The sequence below is a fragment of the Trypanosoma rangeli genome (assembly GCF_003719475.1).
Source record: "Trypanosoma rangeli strain AM80 chromosome Unknown Tra_15.4_contig_00063, whole genome shotgun sequence".
NCBI classification, from domain to species: Eukaryota; Euglenozoa; class Kinetoplastea; order Trypanosomatida; family Trypanosomatidae; genus Trypanosoma; species Trypanosoma rangeli.
In genome coordinates, this window is record NW_021705807.1 from 23,776 (window position 1) to 44,367 (window position 20,592).

At 51.7% G+C, this 20,592-nt stretch overlaps 5 protein-coding genes and 1 pseudogene across 5 annotated transcripts, besides 7 other annotated features; 1 reads left to right on the forward strand and 5 right to left on the reverse strand.

Annotated features, from left to right (window-relative positions):
* Nucleotides 1-265: 265 nt before the first annotated feature.
* On the reverse strand, nt 266-1,477 carry TraAM80_02676 (uncharacterized protein; the record flags this gene model as incomplete). Its single annotated transcript, XM_029379674.1, has 1 exon — nt 266-1,477. One exon carries the CDS (start codon nt 1,475-1,477, stop codon nt 266-268), a length of 1,212 nt encoding a protein of 403 aa, XP_029240473.1.
* Nucleotides 1,478-1,608: 131 nt separating this feature from the next.
* Nucleotides 1,609-1,661: a microsatellite.
* A 53-nt stretch (nt 1,662-1,714) lies between these two features.
* Nucleotides 1,715-1,738: a microsatellite.
* A 565-nt stretch (nt 1,739-2,303) lies between these two features.
* Nucleotides 2,304-2,338: a microsatellite.
* A 269-nt stretch (nt 2,339-2,607) lies between these two features.
* TraAM80_02677 (transferase) lies at nt 2,608-3,864 on the reverse strand (the record flags this gene model as incomplete). The annotated part of the gene is made up of 1 exon (XM_029379675.1): nt 2,608-3,864. One exon carries the CDS (start codon nt 3,862-3,864, stop codon nt 2,608-2,610), a length of 1,257 nt encoding a protein of 418 aa, XP_029240474.1.
* A 74-nt stretch (nt 3,865-3,938) lies between these two features.
* Nucleotides 3,939-3,962: a microsatellite.
* A 214-nt stretch (nt 3,963-4,176) lies between these two features.
* Nucleotides 4,177-4,752, reverse strand: TraAM80_02678 (uncharacterized protein; the record flags this gene model as incomplete). Its single annotated transcript, XM_029379676.1, has 1 exon — nt 4,177-4,752. The coding sequence occupies one exon, from the start codon at nt 4,750-4,752 to the stop codon at nt 4,177-4,179; it is 576 nt and encodes a 191-aa protein (XP_029240475.1).
* Nucleotides 4,753-4,791: 39 nt separating this feature from the next.
* Nucleotides 4,792-4,848: a sequence feature (A-rich).
* Nucleotides 4,849-5,080: 232 nt separating this feature from the next.
* Nucleotides 5,081-5,112: a sequence feature (A-rich).
* Nucleotides 5,098-5,151: a microsatellite.
* Nucleotides 5,152-5,163: 12 nt separating this feature from the next.
* TraAM80_02679 (uncharacterized protein) lies at nt 5,164-6,063 on the reverse strand (the record flags this gene model as incomplete). Its single annotated transcript, XM_029379677.1, has 1 exon — nt 5,164-6,063. The coding sequence occupies one exon, from the start codon at nt 6,061-6,063 to the stop codon at nt 5,164-5,166; it is 900 nt and encodes a 299-aa protein (XP_029240476.1).
* A 293-nt stretch (nt 6,064-6,356) lies between these two features.
* Nucleotides 6,357-6,604, forward strand: TraAM80_02680 (hypothetical protein; annotated as a pseudogene).
* Nucleotides 6,605-6,677: 73 nt separating this feature from the next.
* On the reverse strand, nt 6,678-20,510 carry TraAM80_02681 (dynein-1-alpha heavy chain, flagellar inner arm I1 complex protein; the record flags this gene model as incomplete). Its single annotated transcript, XM_029379678.1, has 1 exon — nt 6,678-20,510. One exon carries the CDS (start codon nt 20,508-20,510, stop codon nt 6,678-6,680), a length of 13,833 nt encoding a protein of 4,610 aa, XP_029240477.1.
* Between the last annotated feature and the right edge of the window lie 82 nt (nt 20,511-20,592).

The following is a 20,592-nucleotide window of genomic DNA, read 5'->3' on the forward strand; positions in this document are numbered from 1 at the left end:
CCCCACACACACACACGACAAGGCAAAGCAAACATTCAGGAAATCTCCTTTGCGCCACGTCATATCGGTCCAAGACGCGTGTCGAAGAGAGACAGACTGGAAAAGTTAAAACTACAGAAATGTGTATATCACAGTCCTCGCAACCAGTCACAGCAGTAAAACACAAAAAAAGAGGGATGGAGCTCCACGAGGACCGCATCTGACGCGAGAAATAAGCACATAGGCAGCAAAACCAAAAAGGGGAAAAAAAAGAAGGAAGCATTAGTCACGTCCCATTCCTCTGAAGCAGCAAGGGATGCTCACCCCCGTAACTTCGACACGCAAAATCCGTCTGTGGAGAGTACCGAAGCCCCCTACTGTGCACGCATTTTTTACTGTTGGAAGGTCCTGAGAAACAAAACGAGAGATCGATTAATGCGTCGTCCTCGGCAAGCAAACTAGGAACGGTGACATTGGCAGTAAGATCAGTATCTCTTAGAAGAGGCAGCAGTCGTCGCACGAGGTCCGAAATTATTCTTAACGAGTTATCCTGTGCTGTTGGCTGGTTGTAGTCTTCCAGAAGAATAGAGTGCTGCGGGTACCGTTGAATGGAGCGCGGGTTGTTCTCTACCATTAATACGCGATTTATCACTCGATCGAGGACAGATAAATCTTTCACACCATCTTCCTCTCCGCAATACCACTTGTCATGGCGACTGATGATGTAGTGGAACCACTCCTTTCGTTGTGATGCCTTTGCCACGGCACGAGCAACCATGTTCACATGGGACGGCGATCCTGCGGACCACACTACTACTTCGCAACCCTCCGTGTGACAAACATCGAGGAATTCCTTGATGTATGGTCGAGGTTGCACGCATTCCCCGCGCGCCTGTACTAAGGTTTCATCCAGGTCCACCACAATGCAGAGAGGAGCAGATGGTAGGCCCCTGTGATATGGCAGTAGTGTCTTGTGCCGTCGACGACGGTATCCTACCCCTCCGTGGCTGGGGAGCATTGCCTCCGCAAGCGTCAGTCCCGGTTCGGCAAGGGTGGCAGCAGCTGCAGGCCGAGATGTTGGCATAGGAAGGGCCTTTCGTGCCTCCCTTCTTAAGCTGCTCCTAACGCTGCACGAGCAGTTCAGAAATGGTTTGACGGTGTGGAAGATAGTCGTGTGATTGAACTCCCCCACATCATCGTCATTGTCGCTTTCCAGGAGAAACTCCTGAATGACGTCATTTATAATGTCAACCTCAGAAAAGACGGAGCTCGCCTGCTCCTCCCCGTCGTGGACGTCATCGGTGGTTACAAGGCACGAGGCGAAGCAAAGTTCCGTGTCTGCAGCAGACGCCCGCACCCGCGCAGGATTTCTCACTTGCTGCCTGTTACGTGCCCTCCTCCCCACTAGCCGCCTGCGGCTCCCACGCTCCTGCGCGGGGCCTCTCCTACCGCTTGTCGACTCAGCAGGACGGGCGCGGCGCGCGCGTCCAGTAGTCATTTCAAAAAGCCTCTGAATGTTACCAATGCCTACGCGTACCAACTAGCACCCTTCTGTCCTCCGGCCGTGCACGCTGCATACTCAACAGAGGAGAGAGAGACATATTATTTATTTTAGTTTTATTAAGGCGCACAACAACAGTAAACAAAAACAAAAACAAAACGCAAAAGCAAAGACAGAAACATCCACGCATCGCCTTTTGTCTCCTTCCTGCTGTCGCTGATGACGTTCCCCCCAACACACACACACACACACACACACGGACGTATCTCACTAATTGCCGCGTCCTGTGCTGTACCTCGTGCATCAGCAAAGGCATGCGTGTGTGCCTCTGTGTGACTCATTTGGTGAAGATGCCCTCCTCCTCCAGCTCTCTTCGTCGAATGCGCTCGTCCCGCGCCTCGATCTTCTTCTGGTCCTCTGTCGCTACGTCGTAGGGGTTGCCGCGGAGGCGATAGCGTGGGTTGGTGGCGTTCACTTTGCAAAGAGTCCAGTTCCGCCGCTCCAGAAAGCACTCATTGGCTGAAATGCAGTCCTCTACATTTCCCTTCTCCTCAAAACACTTTGTACCTACGATGCATTCTATGAGCGCGTTCTTGGGCCTCCAACAGATACTCTTGCGCTCCTTTTCCATTTCATACTATACTACCCGGAATATGCTTCCCAGCGGTAAAAAAAAAAAAAAGATGCAAAGCAGGGCACCGATGATGCCACTGGGGACGGAAAGAGCACATCACCACCACCGCAATACAACACAGCCGCCTCGCACGCCGCGGTGTATAGATGCGTTTAAGGCACCACTAAAAGTCCCGCCTGCCCGCGTCCCCGCCACCGCCACCCCACAACCACACACGCACACACCGTCTCCACATCTTTCCTTCGCACCAGCACCACAGCACAGCCAAAGTGGGAAAAAGGGTTCCCTCATGACGACGCAAAGAAATGACAACGCAGTCGTGTTCGCTTCAATCTCCGCAGCTCCTCCCTCGCTTTTGTCCTTTGTTTTGCTCTTGTTTTTTCCATTCTATGCTCACGCCTGTTTCCCTTTCTTTGTGTGCCCAACCAACACGGCAGCAAGAGGTACTGGACTGCCGTTTGCGCCCTCCAATGGTCCCCGCGTGTTTCACTACCTACGCAGACGTGGGTGGTGGCTTCTTTGGCCGGAACACCTCCGTGGGAGCCTTGGGGAATACAACGCGAACGGTAGTTCCAATACCTTCAGTCGTATACAGATCCATCCTTCCACCCCAGAGGTCCATGTAACACTTGGAAACGGGCAGGCCGACGCCAAAGCCGCCCATGTAACGGTCAAATGAGGAGTTTGTCGTCCAGCCAAAGAACCAAAGCTTCTCCACATCATCGGCACTAATACCCCCCGCGGCATCCCTCACATCCACCACAACATGTGTGTCATCTGAGGCAAAGCCCACATGCAGCTCAATCTCCTTTGTTCGTGAGTGCGTCGCCGCGCAAGCATTCTTCATGAGCTCTCTAAAGACGTATTCCAAATGCCTCTCAACCGAGTAAATTACATCCGACGGTGGCGCAGGTGCCACGGAGGCCGAAGGGCATACAAAATAATCGAGGTCACTTGAGGTCGCTAGTCGTCCACTCGGGAGGCGTGTGAAGAGTTCGGGCTGCTCCTCCACATGAATCGCTATGGATCCACCATGAGTGGATTGAATGCTTCGTTCGTATTGCTCCACAACAACTCTGCCGGTGTGCTTCAGAATACTACTAACGTCATGGTCTTGTCGAATAATGGATGAGTAACGGTTTGGTTCAAGTAGGTGAAGAATATGCTCGTGGATGATACGCCAGGAGACACGTCGTCTACAAAAACACGAGAGCCAGCTGTTGAGGCGCGGTGAACGAATCCATAGTTCATTGACAACGATGTCAAACAGATTGTCGTGAGGCCGAAGCTTCTCTAGGACGTCAATAAAACGCTCTGTCGATGCGCTCGCGCCACCACTATCGCCAGTGCCGTGCTCGCCACCCTTCATAATGCTTTCGACGCGTGCCTCATCGCCAATTTCGTTTGACCTAAGTGTGTTTGCCTTAGATATCTCGCCACACTCTAGATTGCGCTGGTAGACAGACGCCACCTCGCTTAACTCCAGACAGCACTCAAACTCCCTCCGACACATGTGCTCCAGCGGTGACAGCCGGGCGTCGGTTTCCCGGTCCAAACCTCCCTCGCGAATCTCACTAGCAATGGCACGGTAACTGCGCGCAGTGCGTGCGCCGAGCTGCTTCACCGCCGTGAGGACGTAGTCTCTATCAGTTCCTGTTAATGTGCGCAGATTAATGGACTGGAGAGGTGTGGCCAGGCATTTCCCCAGGTATTCTCTTAGCGTTTCGCAAAAATGTCTGGGAAGTGTCATGTCATCCCTATTGTATCCAACGAGCACAAAGCGGCAAGGTAAAGAAGAAAAGAGAGAGTGAGAGAGAAAAAAGCATATATATATATATATATATATATTGGAATAAGTGAAACATCACTTTGCCTTTCCCTGCCGTTTGTCACAAGGCCCCGACTCGCATGGCTGCGGTCACGGCGGCAAAGAGACGCCCGCAAAGAAATAGTGCCAACGTGAATAGTGAAATATACATGAAGAAGAACTAACCCCGCCACCTTCCCACCACCAGCAGCGGGGCAGTAAAGAAAATGCAATCACGGAACGCTTATCGCTGAGTCACTTCCGTCTCAGTGTGACTCGCTGACGATGCGCCGCTCTGCCCTCGTTTCGTTCGCGCGTCATCCGTTGCTCCTCATCCGCCCACAGCCGTACTTCGTCCGCTAGGTGTTGCTCTACCAGAGCATCTCGCCAATCCGAGGTCCGTCGGGACCGCTCCCGACACTGAGCTCTTCGACGCTCCTCTTTTTCCACAAGCACTAACTTTTCTATCCCAAGTATCCACTGGTCAATAATCGTTTCTCGCATTCCGTCGTGAAGGACACACAAGGCAGCCCGCTCCTTTTCTTGTCGCGCCTTTAAAGCCAAGCGCTCCTTGCGCTCCGCCTCGGCGCGGAATAGACTGGCCATGGCAATGTTCGTGGAAATTAGCTCCCCGTCCACACGGACGTACGGGGAGGCCAGTTGCTTTGCGGTGCTTCCAGCGTTTTTGGAGTTCCCCGTTGCTTGGGACTTGCAATCCTTTTGCGCCTCGGTGGCGGCCGCCTTCTTCTCCTCAAGCGCGAGTTCGTGGCGGCAGTACAGCAGCGTGCAATCCGCCAGGTGAACCCCGGCCACCTCCACATTCCGCCTCATGGCTCGCCGGTTGTCTTACTCCCTTGCCCCGCAAGCTGCAAAAAACAACAACAACAATAGAAGGAAAGCAAAAGAAGAAAAAAAAAGGTAAAAGCACCAACATTTGCAGAGGACAGAACCGTCGCAGCGCCAACAAACACATAGTGGACGAAAGACAGTTAAAGAAGGCGTAACGGGGGGGAGGAGGGAATGAAGGGTGCCTTTTTGTGCTTGTTTTTGCTAGTGTCAACATCCTGCCCCGAACACACATGCTTATCGTCCCACCACGGAGCGGTGACGGGGAAGGGGAGAAGGACAACATCGTCGTAGCGATGCCTCCCTCACCACCAAAAAAAAAAAACGCGAACAAAAACAAAAAAACACACACAGGCACAGCTACCACACACACACACACACACATGGAGAGGTTTTTCAAGACTGAAGAAACGGATCATCAAATATGGCCCTGCACTTCGCCGCAGGGCACAAAACACTCTTATTAACCACCAATTCAGAGACAATACCGTGCATTTTAACCAAATTCGCCTCAGCCATAATGTTTGTTGTTGAAACCGTGACTCGCCAGTAGGCAGCCTCCCCCGTCACAGGCTTTCGTTGCTCCATTCGTAGTTCAATATCCAGGGGGGACAAGCCGTAGTGCAGCTCCGCAGCAAACTTTGTTGACACATTCATCGAATTTGTCACGAGCATCCGCGGAGATGCAGTCTGCGCATTAAAGCCTGGGAACAACGACTGCAGCTCCGGAAAGGTTGTGATCCTGTCACGTTCCCTCGTCAACACATCCGCCTTGTAAAGAAAGGCCCGTCCACCCCGGGTATTAATCGCTGTCACGTGATACGAGACCCTCTCGCTGTCCACGTTGGGCAACGCTTCCATGGAGATTGTACGCCGGGGCCAACAGATACTTTGCTCCAAGTACCGCAATTGCCACATCACGTCAAATTGCCCCAACAGCCGCAGGAGACGAAACCCGGATGCCAACAGCGTTCCCTCTTGAGTGTCAAAGACGTCAATTCGCTGCGTTTTGTCTGTCTCCTCCAACGGTTCAGCACGAACTCCATTCCGCTTGAGAGCCGCGACCAAGTCGCCAACAAGTGTGTCGTTCTTTCGCGTCGCCTGGGCATACACACTGTATGTGGCAGCGTCCGCCCGCGACTGACAGCTTGCCTCCCCCTGATGAATGGAAACGATTAATACAAGAAACGCAACAACAATAACAGAAAAGACCATGATAAAGCTTTCAATGCGACGCCGCATCAACAGCACCTCCCGGTGGTTATGTGTCGTTTGATGCTCTCGAGCGTGTCCCATTGGCTTGCAATGAGTTAAATATTCAACCTCAATCACTAACTACGCCAAAAATTAAAAAAAAAAAATGAATGGGGTCTCCTGCAAGAGAAGCGGCAAGTAACCTTCAGTGAGGGTTCAACCCAGGCATCACAACGTACCGCGCCGTACACAAAACGTGAGAGAAAAACAGATGTGGGTGTGTATATACATGTATACATGGAGTCCTTTATATTGCGTCTTTACGTGTTTCCTTCTCGGTGGCGTGGGGCGGAGCAGATGCGCCAACGCTGAGAGAAAAAAAAAAAAACATGAAGAACACCAAAAAAAAAAAGAGAGAGATAGAGAGAAGACCAACTTGGATGTACATCGGTGTTCTGCTTCCAGCATCGTTGGGTGATCCCAGCTGCCTTTGCGAGCCAACAACAAAGACGCAAAAAAAAAAAAAAACGCCTCTCTGTTGGTGTGCCACAACTCTGTCACCGCTCGATTCTTCCTCTTCGTCTCAAATTACTATTTTTTTTTCTTTCCCCGTCCTTTCGCCTTCTCACAGGTTCAAGAAAAGCAATAACAGAAAAGGAGACAAACGGGGGCAGCAGAGGCCGCCATAACAGGTGTCACTCTATTTTCCAATGAGGTTAATCGTCCGAGTCAAGAATAACTGCCACAGACTCCAGCGTCAACAGGGAGGCGTGGGTGTCCGTCGCCAGGTCGGCCTCAAATACCAGACCCACGCCAGCCGCGTTGCGACGGTCAGAAGTCACGTAAACCGGTGTTCTAAACGTTGACACGTTTTTTACCTTGGACAACTCTGTGGGAATAATATGCATCACGGGCAGTTCAGAGATGAGTTCCTTCTTTCGTTGAGGTGCCAGGCAACGCTTGCGCAGGTCCCACCTGGCACCCTCAATAAAAAGCCCGTACACGTACGCGCCGTCCTTTGGTCGCTCCTCCACCTCCTGTGCGGTGGCGTAGGTGGTCAACTTTGTCACGATGGCAGAGCGATCTAAGGGCCACCTATAGCGTCTGCAAACCACCTGTACAAGGGCGGAAATATACGACTCCGGCACCATGAGGCCTGATAACCACATGCACCGCGGCTCGCCATTCATGGCCCAATCAGCGTACTGCTTGAAACGGCACTGTAAGTGGACTAACCAGCGACCCAAATTTTTTCGCGTTGCGGGTGCCAGTTTTCGCCAAGACGCGGGCAACTGACCGTTATGCAGCGAGGATGCAAGCTCATCCAAATCACTACTCATACCAATGACACCTAAGAGAGCCTTTTGTAGTTCTTTCAGGGACAAAACAATAAGCCCCACCAACCGATTCCAACGCTCTATTTCTTGCAACAACACAACTTGAGTAGGCTGCAAGTTACTGTACCCTTTCTCATGCGCCTGTTCCTTTTCTTTCCTCATAATCCTCTTACGGTCCAAAGATTCTGGTATCTGCGACAAGACATGTTCAGTAAGCTTTAAAAGAGCCGCTTCCCGTGATTTGCCACCAACTGCCGCCGTTTTTCCAGAACGCGGCATAAGTTCCATCAAACTTGCCCATAATCCCACAGCTGCATTACGCAAATAGCCCGTTTCCGCATTCGGATGCAGTCCAAAGACATCAGGTGTGTTATCCTTTGGAAAGGAATCCACGTGTGCCATCATCTGCTGCAGCGTAACTCGCTTATTTGGATCAGTGCTGTCTGGAGGAAGACAGTAATTCACCTCCTCATTTACGTAAAAGTGAAAGGGCTGGAAGTCATCAAAAAGGAAATCCCCAAAATACTCCTCTAAATACGTCTTTACGATGCGTCGGTCCATACTATCTGTCACACGCCCACCATACATCGCCTCACCCACGAGGTAGCGCAGGGTAACCCACGGAATAGGATCATTGTTTCGGAATGCCTTTGACAAATAGGTGTCAAGCAGTCGCATTGACACAGAGAAGTCAGTCTCATTAAAGTCATAGACCACGTTCCACCCAATTTTTCCATATTTTCGTCGTTCCTGCACCACGGCATGAAAAAAGGCAAGGGCAAATACCAGTGGTCTGAACGCGGTGTGCATGCAGGCATCCAGTTGCTCTTCGGTCACCCTAGAAAGTGTATTTTTCATATTCATTTTAAGCCCGTTTGGTGGTTCATTCACAACCTTCAAAGACCGTTGCAGAATACCCATTGGAAAGTCCTTGGTTGGCTCTGTTGTGAGCCAAAGGCGGAAGTCCTCCTGGGGAGGCGTCTGGTCCATCCGCTCAATCGCCTTCTCAAGTTCCTTCATCCACTTTGTTAGCAGGTGGCAGTTTTGCAGCAGTACCCACTGCCCCCGCACGACGCCCACCTCCACCAGCTTCATGGCTTCCTCACCCTGCCCCTGGCCAAGAGAGATTGAGCGAAGCTTTTGAATTCCCACCTCTTTAGTTGCCAGCTTAACAATCTCGTCCGTAGGATTGGCGCCGGGGGACACAATACACACAATGGGGGCTGTGGAGGAGCTTTTGTCTAGAACATCCTTGTAACGCAGAATAGGTGGAATAACGTAGCGCTCGCCGAGAAGGTCGCAGTTACTGATAAAGTTAGCGACAGCTGTATAAACACGATCGCCACGGAAGCAGCGAAGCAGACAGAGCAGTTGGAACTCGCTGATACGTTCACTGTAGCCGCATGGAATAATGTTGGTTGGATCCTCTGGGCGATCTAGCGCGAACCAGTGACGCCAGTCCTCCACATTATTTGAGACGTCATTGCAGAGGTTGGCAAAGACCTCACACGTCCTTGACAACATGCAAACATCGTTCCATTGACGCTCCGTAAGCCAATCCACTGGGTTAGGTGGGTAATCCTTTGATCCCAACACACACCCACGCAAAAAGAACTCCAATTCATTGTGGTCCATTCGATTCTCCTGCGTGAGCAGGCGGATGGTTATCTGGAAGGAAAGCATAAGTTTGTCCTTTTCAAAGATACCCATGCAGACGTAGCAGTACAGGTTATATGTTAGGGCTCGAATAATGTTGTTGAGACGATCTTTAATCTCAAATGAGGCATCGCTCTTCGTGATGGAGTACCCAAAAACATCGTGCAAAAAGGCGGAAAGAGAGTACTCGTACATGGAGTTGATCACGGATAACTCGGAGATGACAAAGTAGAGAAGCGCACCGCGTCTAGCCGCAGGGCGGTACTCTTGTCGAGAGATCTCCGTGACACGTGCCGTCTCTTTTGCCTGTTCCAGTTTCTGCTGCACCTCCAAGGCGCTACTCTTCGTATTTTCCAGCGTCGCAATCAACTCGTCGTTGTCAAGAATGTTACCTGTAGCCAATGTCAGCTCACGAATCAGTGTGTCCTCCAGCTCCTTCAGCTGTGCACGGCTCTCCGCCATGGTCTGTACAAGCTCCTCACACTGCCGCTGCAGGTCGCTACGCTCGCTCGCCACCACGTAGTTAAGCAGCTGGCTCTCAAGCCCGTCTTCCGTGACGCCGTAGTTGATCACGATGGTTTTGCCAAACACCTCCGCCGCGTACTCTGGGTTGGGCAGCTTGGTGCAGAGGTAAAGCTTAAAGTTGGGGTCCCACACCACATCCTTATCCCCGATGCGTATGACGCGCTGACCGGACTCCTCGCGGAACTGTGGGTCCAGCACGGAGTCTATGATGGGGTCAATAAACTCATCGACACCCTCAAACAAAAAGGGGTTGCCGTACTGAATAGCAAACTCCAACCGCTTCAAAAAATCCGGGTCACCAAAGGAGGCACACTCAAACCGCGGGTTTGACTTGTGCTGCCGCTTGATCCAATTCACAGCCTGCATTTGTGGATCGATGCAAAGCGGAAAGCGCACCCGCCCCGATTTGTGTCCTCGGCCAAGACTCTGCGTGCTCATTGTGGTGAGGATACCGTTTTGCACAGAGAGGGCATCCACCGGCAGGCCGTCACTCGCCCACTGGGAGATGGAGACCTCATCGGTGAGGAGATGCTGTATCTGAAAGTCCTCGGTGAGTGGGATACCCCGCTCACGAATGTCCTTCAGCCACAGTGACTCCAAGGCCTCCTGTCGGTACTGGAATGTAAACGCTCCAAGATAGGAGAGGAACGAGGCACAGGCAAGGCAGTCCCCAACAAGGCGATTTCGCACATCGGCCAACGATCCTTTTTGCTCCGCCCATCGCACGCGTTCGGAACCAAAACCATCGAGTAGTCGTCGGGCGGCGTTCAGCCGCCGCTCCATCACCGCCTTTTCTTGCTGCAACAGCTGGGCCTCATGCATGCCAGCGTCTAGCCGCTCCTGAAGCCGTTTAAGACTCACGGTAAGTTGCTCAATCTCGTCCTGGCACGCCCCTAACTGACGTTCAGCGTTTGCCTTCGCCTCCTGCAGTTCCCGAACCCGAGCTTGCTTGGGCAACACCTCCTTCGCTGTATTCCAGTAGGCCTTCATTGCCTCCACCCAAATCATCAGACCCGATGCGGCCAAACTGACCTTCTTTAGGTCGTTGGAATTAACCGGAAATTCCTTGAGAATTTTATTGATCTCATTGATCTTCCCCTGATTTAGCGTCGAGGCGAGAGAGTTAATGTCAATAAGTGAACGAATAAAGTCGTTTTGGCCCATCATAATCTTTCCAGAGTCCCACGTTGCCGGAACACCCTTCACGACACACACCATACGCACCACTGCCACCACACTCACGGGTGGTTTGGTGAAGGACTTTAATTCTGTGATACTTTTTGAGTTGATGTGCCTCACCGCCTCCGTGGCCTCCTCAAGAGCAGGCATGGCAAGATCAAGCACCTCCTGCGCCTCAGCACTTTCCTTCTCAATCTCCGCACTTTGCACATTCAGTGCCTCCTCCATACTTAACGCCTCCACCTTGCGCTTTTCATTGCGTTCCTTCTGCTCCTTAATCTCCTTCGTCATGCGCTCGTTAATCTCCTGCTTCTCACGCAGTGTCACCTCCTTCTCAGCAAGGTCCTCTTGCAGAGTCTTCACATCCTCCTGGGCCCGGTCAAGTTTCTCCAGCCCAATCGCAAACTTCTTTACCAAGTCATCAATCTCCTCCCGACGAGTGATGAGCAGTCGCGAGTAATTTGCCAGAAACCCAAGAAAGTTCTTCGGGGTGACGTAATTGTGTCGCTTCAACTCCGTCAAGTAACGCATGGAGAGTTCGTCGGCGGTCAGGTGCACGTACACGGCATGACCCACAATCGTCTCCTTCAGTTCCTCTGACACCTGCTTCTCATGTAGAAGCCGTTTCCCAACCGCCTCAAGCGCCTGCGATGGCCACTTCTGAAACCAATCGATGGTCGTGTTGTTGATAAGACTTGGGAAGTTGCGACAACGTGTGCGCAGAATTTGGCCAGAAGGACTCATTGAAAGCACCACATGCAAGTTCTCACAGCAGTGAGAGACAAAGGCCGTCCACTTGTTGTCTTTGGAGGGGACCAAGCCATCCGCCTCGACCTCCGCTACCACGCTATTGTAAAGCGGTTCCTTTTCCTCCTCGGTGAAAAGCGCGGGGACCATACCGGAGGCTAACATGTTGTTAATAAGCTCCAGAAACCCCTCTTCTTTCACGTGGTTGTCCATGAACAAAAACACAACCTTCTCCCTCTGTATACCGACACGAGTGTACAGGCGCTTTAGGTCCTCGCGGAACCCATCCTCGTTGTAGTGGCGAGAGAGCACAATCTCAAATACACCCATCCGGTACATGGCAGCCGCCAATTTTGTGAGAGACTGTTTGCCACTCCCACCAACGCCAATCAAGAGGCAGTTGCCACGGGGAAGGGAGAGAACACGCGTGATGCGAAGCAGGTGGTCCAGCGCCATGTCAAACATCACCAAATCCATCTTCTTCGTCGGTGTGTTAATCTCCTCCAGCATCGCCTCCACCAATGCGCGAGCCTTGTCATACTCCGCTCCAAAATCTTCGTAAATGCTCCGCGGTTCTACATCGCTCTCCGGCTCAAAGTCACCAAAGTCACCAAACAAGAAGGGCTCCGCCAGGGCAAACTCCATCGTGTCTGGAAAGTGCTTCATAATTTCATCCCGTGCAAGACCCGCGACAAACTCCTTGTCAGCAACATCTGACATGCGGTCCATAAAGACGTGAGAAATCTCATTGCGCCATAACCGCACAATACTTTTCGCGTCAGGAAACATCTCTGGGGTGGCTCGGCAGAGTCCTTCGTAAACCCTGGACAAATCACGTAAATTAAAAATGTAATGAAACTTGGTGGGCGTCGCAGGGAGTGTGATGAAGAGTTGTTGGTACAAGCTGAGTGTCATAGCTGTGAGCCGGTTCGGCAAGTCACCCAACTCCGCTGTCATCGACTTGTACGCGTCACACAAAATCTGACCGTAGATGGTGTTGATAGACTCATCGGAAGGAAACAGAATGTTGAAGATTGTGAAGAGTGACACAAAGCGTGGGTCAAGGGCGTTGCGACCACCACCAGGTGGAGCCATCGCCGCCACAAACTGTGTGTCCCGCACACTTTTAAAGAGTAAATCCTTTCGATCGTACCAGGAATGGTGCTCCACCAACAGCTTCAAAAAGGCGATGGGTTGCTGCGTGCCGTAGAGATCGACGCGGGGCATATTAATATCGTCCACAAATACCAAGAGCCGCTTCTTTGCTGGAGGACCAAGCACGGTGTTGGTGCGCTTCTCAATGTTGTCCTCCATGGCCCGTTGTGCGTCAAGGCTGGTGGTGCGAAAGCTGAAGTTCAGCTCCAGCAACATCTCCTCCAAATGCACGTCCTCGTCGGCAGCAGGGTCTGCCTCCTGCGAGCGCTGCCTCAGCTGTTTAAGGTAGGCCTGAATGGTGACCGTCTTTGCGGTGCCACTCTCACCCACCAACATGACAGGGGTCCGGTTGAGAATAATTTTATTTAGCAGCCACATGTTTCGCTCGGTGTCCACCGTAGACACAAGCAGGGAGCCAAACTTTGCCCCTGGTGGACGCGTAAACGGCTTCACTAGAATATGCCACGGCTTCCAACGGTTGTCGTCGAGGTCAAAGAAGTAGTCGTAGAGAGTTTTGCGCTCTGGGAGGGATCCACTACCAACAAAACGGGTGAGGAAGTTGTCGCCCACATCCTGCAAGTTCCACCCACTGAGCTTTTTCAGGAAGACGTCGAAGCGAACACGATCCTCAGCTGTGGCAATTAAAGAGCCAAAGCTCCACACGGAGCAAAACAAAAAGACACATTGCAATGCCTTTGGTTCCAGAGCCACTTGCTGTGGTAAGATAGTGTGTAGCATGGTGGTCAGCTGGCGGACCATGTTCACATCATTTGTCGGGATCACCTGCTTCGGAGGGTTCGTCACCGTATCTCCATCAATGCCATCAAACACAAAATTGATGAGCGGTTCCACGTACTTGTCAACGAGCTCGTTCAGGGTGTCTAGGTCGTCACGTGGACGCTTTAGCTTCCATGAGTACATAAAAGGTTTCCAACCAAGATTCACAGGGTCAACAAACACCATACCCACACGTGACACAGTGGCGGGCGAGGCATACTGTAAATCTCCCACCTCAAAAAGCAAGGAACTCGTCGGACGCAAACGAATACGTTCTCCATTGGGAAGCGTAAGCAGTTTGTTGTCATCCATAACAGAGTTCATATCCTCCACCCATTTGGCATCGACATCGCCATCAAAGACAACATAGCGACGCTCACGCTCGCCACCTTCATTAGGACGATTAATGGAACGAAAGATATTAGAAAAAATACCATCCGTCCAGCTTCGCGTAAGAGGATCCATGACACCATAGAGGGCAGTAGTCGGTTGAGCCTTCGGATTGATGATGTACAGCTTCGTTAGTAGTCCGAGATCTGTTTGTGCCTTACAAAGGCAGTTAATCACAGCTGACTTGCCACCCCCTGTGGGACCAACCACCATAGATGTGTGCCGTGTTTGCATCGTCTCGTACAGTTGCACCACTTTATCAACCTGTTTGGCGTCCACGTAAAACTCCTGATCCTTGAAGACTTTGGTCGCAGCCTTGGAAAGATTTTCTTGCGGTGCACGCGTCGGGTCAAGGCCAGGAAACAAATCTCCAATGAGACCTTTAAAAAGCGGTTCATCCTCGGCGACAAACTTCGGGGTATTCATGTCGCGCAGTGCACGCATCAGCACCGAGTCTTCCGATAGCTCAGGTGCGCCACGTTTCAGCTGCCCTGCCATCACCAGTACTGCTTTTAGTGCACGCAGACCCCAGTCATAGTGGTACTGTTTTGAGAGTTGCCCTCGGGCGAGTTGGTAAAGCGTCACCATCTTCTTGGCAAGTTCACGCGCCGTTCTGAAGCCCTCAGAAAAAAGCATGTTCTCCGCAATTAACTCCATGTCCGGCACAACCATCACCACCGGCCGAAACAGGGCCTTGAGATTGTCAGGTAACTCAACACGACCGGCGTAGCCAGGATTCATCGTGATAAAGACACCGACTGTTGGCACCAGACGAACTGTGCTGTCACCAAAGAGGAATTCTTCATCTCCAGCCTTCAGAGCACTTTGAATGCAACGCAGTTGCTCCGACACCACAGAGAGCACGGGCAGTTCAATGCGGTTAAACTCATCAAAGCAGCCCCATGATCCCGTTTGCGAAAGTCCAGAAAAGATGCTCCCCATCGCCTTGTAGTCTAACCCCTCGCCACAGTTAAACACCACACACTGAATGGCCAGCGCCTTGGCGAGATCCTTGACGGATTCGGTCTTCCCCGTCCCCGCCGGGCCACCGGGGGCACCACCAAGGTAGAAGGAAAGCGCCTGCGTCAAAGTCATGAAGCAACGGTCTGTTAACGGCGTGATCACAAGTCGACCATTCAACCCCATATATTCATAGCCGTAGTTAAACCGACCTGTACATTGCCGTATAACGCAGGTGTCCCCCTCACGCTCCCAGTAGAACCGTAGTTGGGATTCCCAATCAAACTCACGAGCATCCGTGACGGAGTCTCGCACAAAGCGATCCACAATATCCCTCCCGTGCACGTCCACAATGATTAGTGTGTTAACTTTTTTAGCGTACTGCTTCTCAATGTCCTTGTCCATTTCTCCCACGAGATCAATGAGTTGTTGTGTTAGTTTCCCTGATAAATCCTTCACTGAACTTTTCTTTCCCTTCTTGAGGGCGTTAAAAGCATCCTCAACCTCAAACGTCCACCAAATTTTCGCCCCTGTGAGTGCCACCATGCCGTGATACTTCTTTAACCAATCCAGGCGTTGCATACGAGGGTAGTAGTAAACGCCCGCCTTGAGAGTGTCACGCAGCGTCGAGCGGGACTCCTCCAGAACCTCCTGCAGCCACTGTTCCACAGGCGTGTCCATGGTTGCCACTGGGCGGTCAAAATTCACTATCTCACCCTCCTGCGATTCCACCCCGCAGATGGTTTCAGCCTCGTCTTTCTTGAAGATGAGATAAGCGCAGTTGTCAAACATCTTCAGCATGTGATCTTGCACCGCCTTCGCACTTCTGGCAGCCAAAATGGAGAGCAACTCATCGTCGGAGATAAAGTAGAAGCGGGGAAACATACGCCGCTTTGTCTCAAGATAGTTGGAGAGGTCCTTCTGACACTCCTCGAGCTTCTCCTCCAGGATGCGAAACTCCTCAAGACGACCCGTCACATTGCAGCAGATGTCCACATTCGGCGCCGAGGCTGTTTCATTCATGATACGAACAAACTTCTTGTCCAAGTCGTTAAACTTTGCGGTTTCCTTCGGAAGTTGATTGGCAATGTCGTCACTGCCCTTGAAAATAGACTCCAAATATTGCCACTTCACCTGCACCGCAATCCACACCGCAATCACGTCGTTGATCATCGCCAACTTCTTTTCCCAGAGCTTCACATCATCTATGAATGGTTGCGCCCACTTCACGTTAGCAATGGATTGCATCTTCAAAATGTTATCATCCACAGCCTCTTGAATCTCGCTTGTATCGCTCAAAACACAGCAGTGAATTTCACCCTTACGCGGTTCATACGGCACCGGTGCAAACTCTGCCTTTGACCAAAACTCCTTGACAGCCATAATGTCCTTCTCCACCGCCTGTTCCCGCGCCGCCGTCAGAATAATTGTGTCAATGGCGTCCGAAAAACGGTACAGTTCCATGGCAATAAAATCATCCAAATTAATTTGCTCAATCGAAAACTGTTTCCCTGTAACCCGCATGAGCTCCATCCAGTGACGCTGCTTCAGCGCCGGGCTCTTCAACTTTGCCAACAGTGGCAATGAGGAGTGAAAGTTCAGAATAAGCTGCTGGACGTCACTAAAGGGGTGCACATTCCCATGCGTCTTACCGAGCACGCGTGCCTGCTTTACCTTCTCATCGGTGGTGGTTTGAAGGTCCTCCAGAAGAAGATCCTTCCAGCTGCTGCGATTCCAACGCTTTAAGATGGCGACCCATCGCTCGTAGAGATCGTACACTGCCTCCACCCTTGTCAGCTCCTCGTTCAACTGTTGCAGGCAGGTGTGACCTGTAAGCGGCAAGTCAAACAGTTTTTCGGCCTTCGTCAACTTATCACGTTTCGCCTGCAGCTGTGTCAAGTGTTCCCGCCACTCCTTCTTGAGATTATTGCCCTCCTGCAAGTCAATATGGGCCCGACCAGGGCCCTTTTGATGAAACTCCTGCAACACAGACTTGCCCCCCTCAAGGAAGGCCACCACCTCCGCACGCGTATACGTCCGGAATTGCAGCTTCTTCGGCTCCAGTTCTTCCTCCAGGTTATGCAGCCGCGCGAGGGTACACTCCCACAAGTCTTGAAGCGCTAAGGCCTCCTTCAGCTCCTGTGGGTCCACCTTGACGCCGAAGTGCATAATGGACTCATAAATGTACCTGATTTCACGGATGTCCTGCTCCACATCCAGGGAAGTGGCACGGGCGTCGTGCATGGCTTCTAGTACAAACTTCAAATCATCAATGCTTTCACACGGCCGCTGTAAATTTTTATTTACAAGGATAATAAAATTCAAACGCTTCTGCATGCGTGCCCGAACTGTGTCATTCATTTGTGCCCCCTCCATCGCAATCCACTGATGCACATGCTCCACCAGCTCTGCATAAAAGGCGCTTTCGTCGCAGCGCATAAAACCAAAATCGTGTATGTGTTCCTCGGCATCAAAATCCGCAATCATATTAAAGTAGAGCTGAAACTTCGCGTCGTAGTCAATCCAGTGAAATTGGCTCTTTGCCTGCTGCTCCACAGAAAGTTTTTTGTCCGCGAGGTAAATAAAACGGTAGCGCTGAAGTACCTTCATATTTGTTGCAAGCGCAGACAAATGAGTTTGAATGGTGCGATTTATGATCGCCTGGAGCTTGTGCACCTGCGGAAGATCATTGATCTCCTTGTAGTAGGTAAAGAGTGTATCCTGCTCACCCTCCGGTGGCCGTGGTACCAGTTCGCCCTGTGTGAACTCAATACACGTTCCCCGCATCCACCGCTGAAACCGCTGCGAGGACTCAATGATGCTGGATTGAACCTTGTGAAACGCACTCGTGATCTCCTGCTGCGGTGGTGAGAAGGTTGGCTCCGTCGTCAAAAAGACCAATACCTTAAAAAGCGGGGGACGCTTTGTCGTTGTAGAGGAGCTGCGGTATCCCACCATTTTTGCAAAGGCTAGCAGAGAGTTGAGCACCATCCGCGTGAGCGCCTTCCAAATGCGATGCTCCCAGTGCAGGTAGTAGCTCTCCAGGATGAGGCACTTCCCTGTGTGGGTGCCAACCAGCTGACTCTCCATCTTCGTCAAGAGGGGTTTGGCGGTGCGGTATGCACGCAGGCACGCGTCGACCAAGTCCGTGCGACGTCGCTCAATCGTGTCCACGAGGACCTGCAACTCCGGCAGTTCCCCACCAGCCTGTAGCAGTTGCTCAAACTCGGGAATAAGTCTTGTGGAACCAATTTTGTTCACCACCTGCGTCTGAATGTGATCGGCGCGCTTGCGAACTTCCCGGCTTAAGTTGCGAAACTTTGTGATGGCGCGCTCGCAGTTGGTGATGAAGTCCGGTATGCCTAAACTTGTCCAGTTGATGTCATGGATCCCTGGCTCGAGGGCAAGCCTCAGTTCCCGAATGTTTCTGCCCAAGATAACGCGCTCCGGACCATTCAGGGCCCCTTGTAACTCGCAGTTAAAGCTTACCAGCATCGCCTTGAGCGCGTCCACATTCGCATGGTAAGACTCATCCTGGAGCGTGACATTAATGGCCTCCTGTGGCACTTCAAAGCCGAGGCGGTCTAGATACTTCGCCTCCCGTATGATGTTAAAGAGGGCGATGTCAAAGTTTGCGACGTACGCGTCTCGCGGCCCTTTACGAAGAATATTCATCTTTAGCGACGTTGTCGTCGTCTGCCGCACCCCCCCGCACCATTGAATAAAACGTGTGGTGGCATATTCCTTCATTTGCCGCGCCACCTCCACGTATTTCGCCCGCACTTGTCGCCCCATGGCCGTGGCCAGCATGCCCTCCTGCTGAAACCGCACAATCGGCTTCTTTAACCTCTGAAACAGGGACGTGCTCCAGTGAATGGCACCTGCCACCGGAGGCTGATTCTTTGTGAGTGGGGGATTCTCGCAGTGCGAGACGAAGATGCCTCGCACCCGCTCCACCTCGCTAAAGTACTGTGCCAGAATACGATCCGCCTTTTCCGATAGAAGTGACGCGGTGTCAAAGGCCTCACCGACCCGCTGGGGGCGAGACGCGATGCCTTTAAAGGAGAGCAGGAGCTCAAAGGCAGACTCGGCGCTCCGCAAGTCATCATCAAAGATTTTGTTGATAAACACAGAGACCTCATGGTCCAGGTTGGCAACGGTGTTTACAAAGTTGGAGTAAACCACCTGCCAGTTGTGCGTCGCCTTGCGCTCAAAGGGGTCAAATGTGAGGGTCTCAAACGGGCGCTTGACACGATCCACATCCTTCAAAATGCGTTCAATGCCGCTGGTGTCGGTGAGTACGGTTTTTAGCTGCGCCCCCAGCACCGTGTTGTAGTATTCCACCGTCTCTATAACCTCCAACAAATCGGTGCAACGATCAGACATGTAGTCGGTTGTTTCAAATAGGCGCTTCTGGTTAAAATTCCACGGCTGTTCACGCTCACTACTATTAATCTCCTCCTGTACCGTGACATACGTGGATTTCCATTTGAGCAGGCACTGCTGTCCCTCACTTACCTTCGTTTTAGCCTCAGCAAAGGGCAGACTCAGAATACTACGAAAATCAATGTGTTGTGAAACTTTTTGAGCAATTAGTTTTCCAACCTTCTCCAATAAGCCCACCATACGCTCCTCCGTGCAGTAATAGCGAGAGATAATCCACACCATGCGTACTCCTGTCATCATAGATGACAGCGTGTCAATGATCGGCTGAAGCGAGCCAGAACCTGGCGTCACCCCTTGCAAGGCACGAAAATGACGGTCCAAAGTACCAAGAAATTTCACATTGTCCTTTGCCTCAGCGTACTGACGAAAAAATTGTTGAATAGTCGTGGAGATCAAGTGAAAGGAGTTACATTCTGCTTCTTTTGCCACCTTCAAGATAAACTTTGCCTGGGGTGAGTTAATCTGCTCGTACAAGGCGCTAATAGTACTATATTTTTCACGCCAGTACTCAATCTCCCCAAGCGGACCTTCCTTCTGTGGATCAAGCGACATGGCATAGCTTATCTCCGCCTGCCACTGGGCAACGGTGATGTCAATCTGCTTAATAACATCCTCGTTGGCAAGCGCAGACTTCATTCCGGAATCGGAGTACCCCATAGACACCAGCACCTGTGGAATCGGGAGTCGCCGCTCCGCACAGACTTGATTTCGAAACCCCATCATTTGCATGTCGATACGCTGCACCCAGTTCAAAATTTCAGTGTAGAGTTGTCGGTTTGCCAGCTTCTTGGCGACCATAGAACGGCCTCGCCCAACGGAGGCCACCACGTCTTCTACAATTGGCGCGTAGGCGTGTTCTAACAGAGTATGAAAGGAAGACAGTGAGGGTACGACCATGCAGGAAATCTCAAAAGCCTTATGGATGGGGCAGTGGGGTTCGGTCTTCCAATCACTCACAAGCTCTTTGGTTAACTGTACATTGTCGACACGAACAAAAAAGATGCACCTTGTCCGGTCTGGTGGATAATTCGCGGAGCCGGTAATGTTGGAGTTCTTAATCGCCTGTGTCGTAGCAAACAACTTTGGAGGAAGTTTTCGCTGCTCTAACGTGGCAGGTTTGTTTACGATGCTGCCGCCTTCCGTTGATGTGTATTCGCTACAGAAAATGGAGAGAAAGCGTTCCCGTGGGCTCTCGAAGAGCCCTACGATTAGTCGCCTGGCGGTCTCGTCGCTGTACAGTTCTGCGATGGACTCATCTTCCACACCGTAAAGGCAACTTTTCACGCGAGCCGCAAGCCACGCAAGACGCGGGTCATCGTTCACTATCGGTAACTCCCCCCTCGGCTCGTATACTGTAGCTGATGCTGAAAGTGTCATTGTAATTGATGGCTCTGAGCGTTGTAGAAATAGAGAAAAGTGGGGCGGTACACACAGTAAACGCAAGAGACGGTGTGAAGGC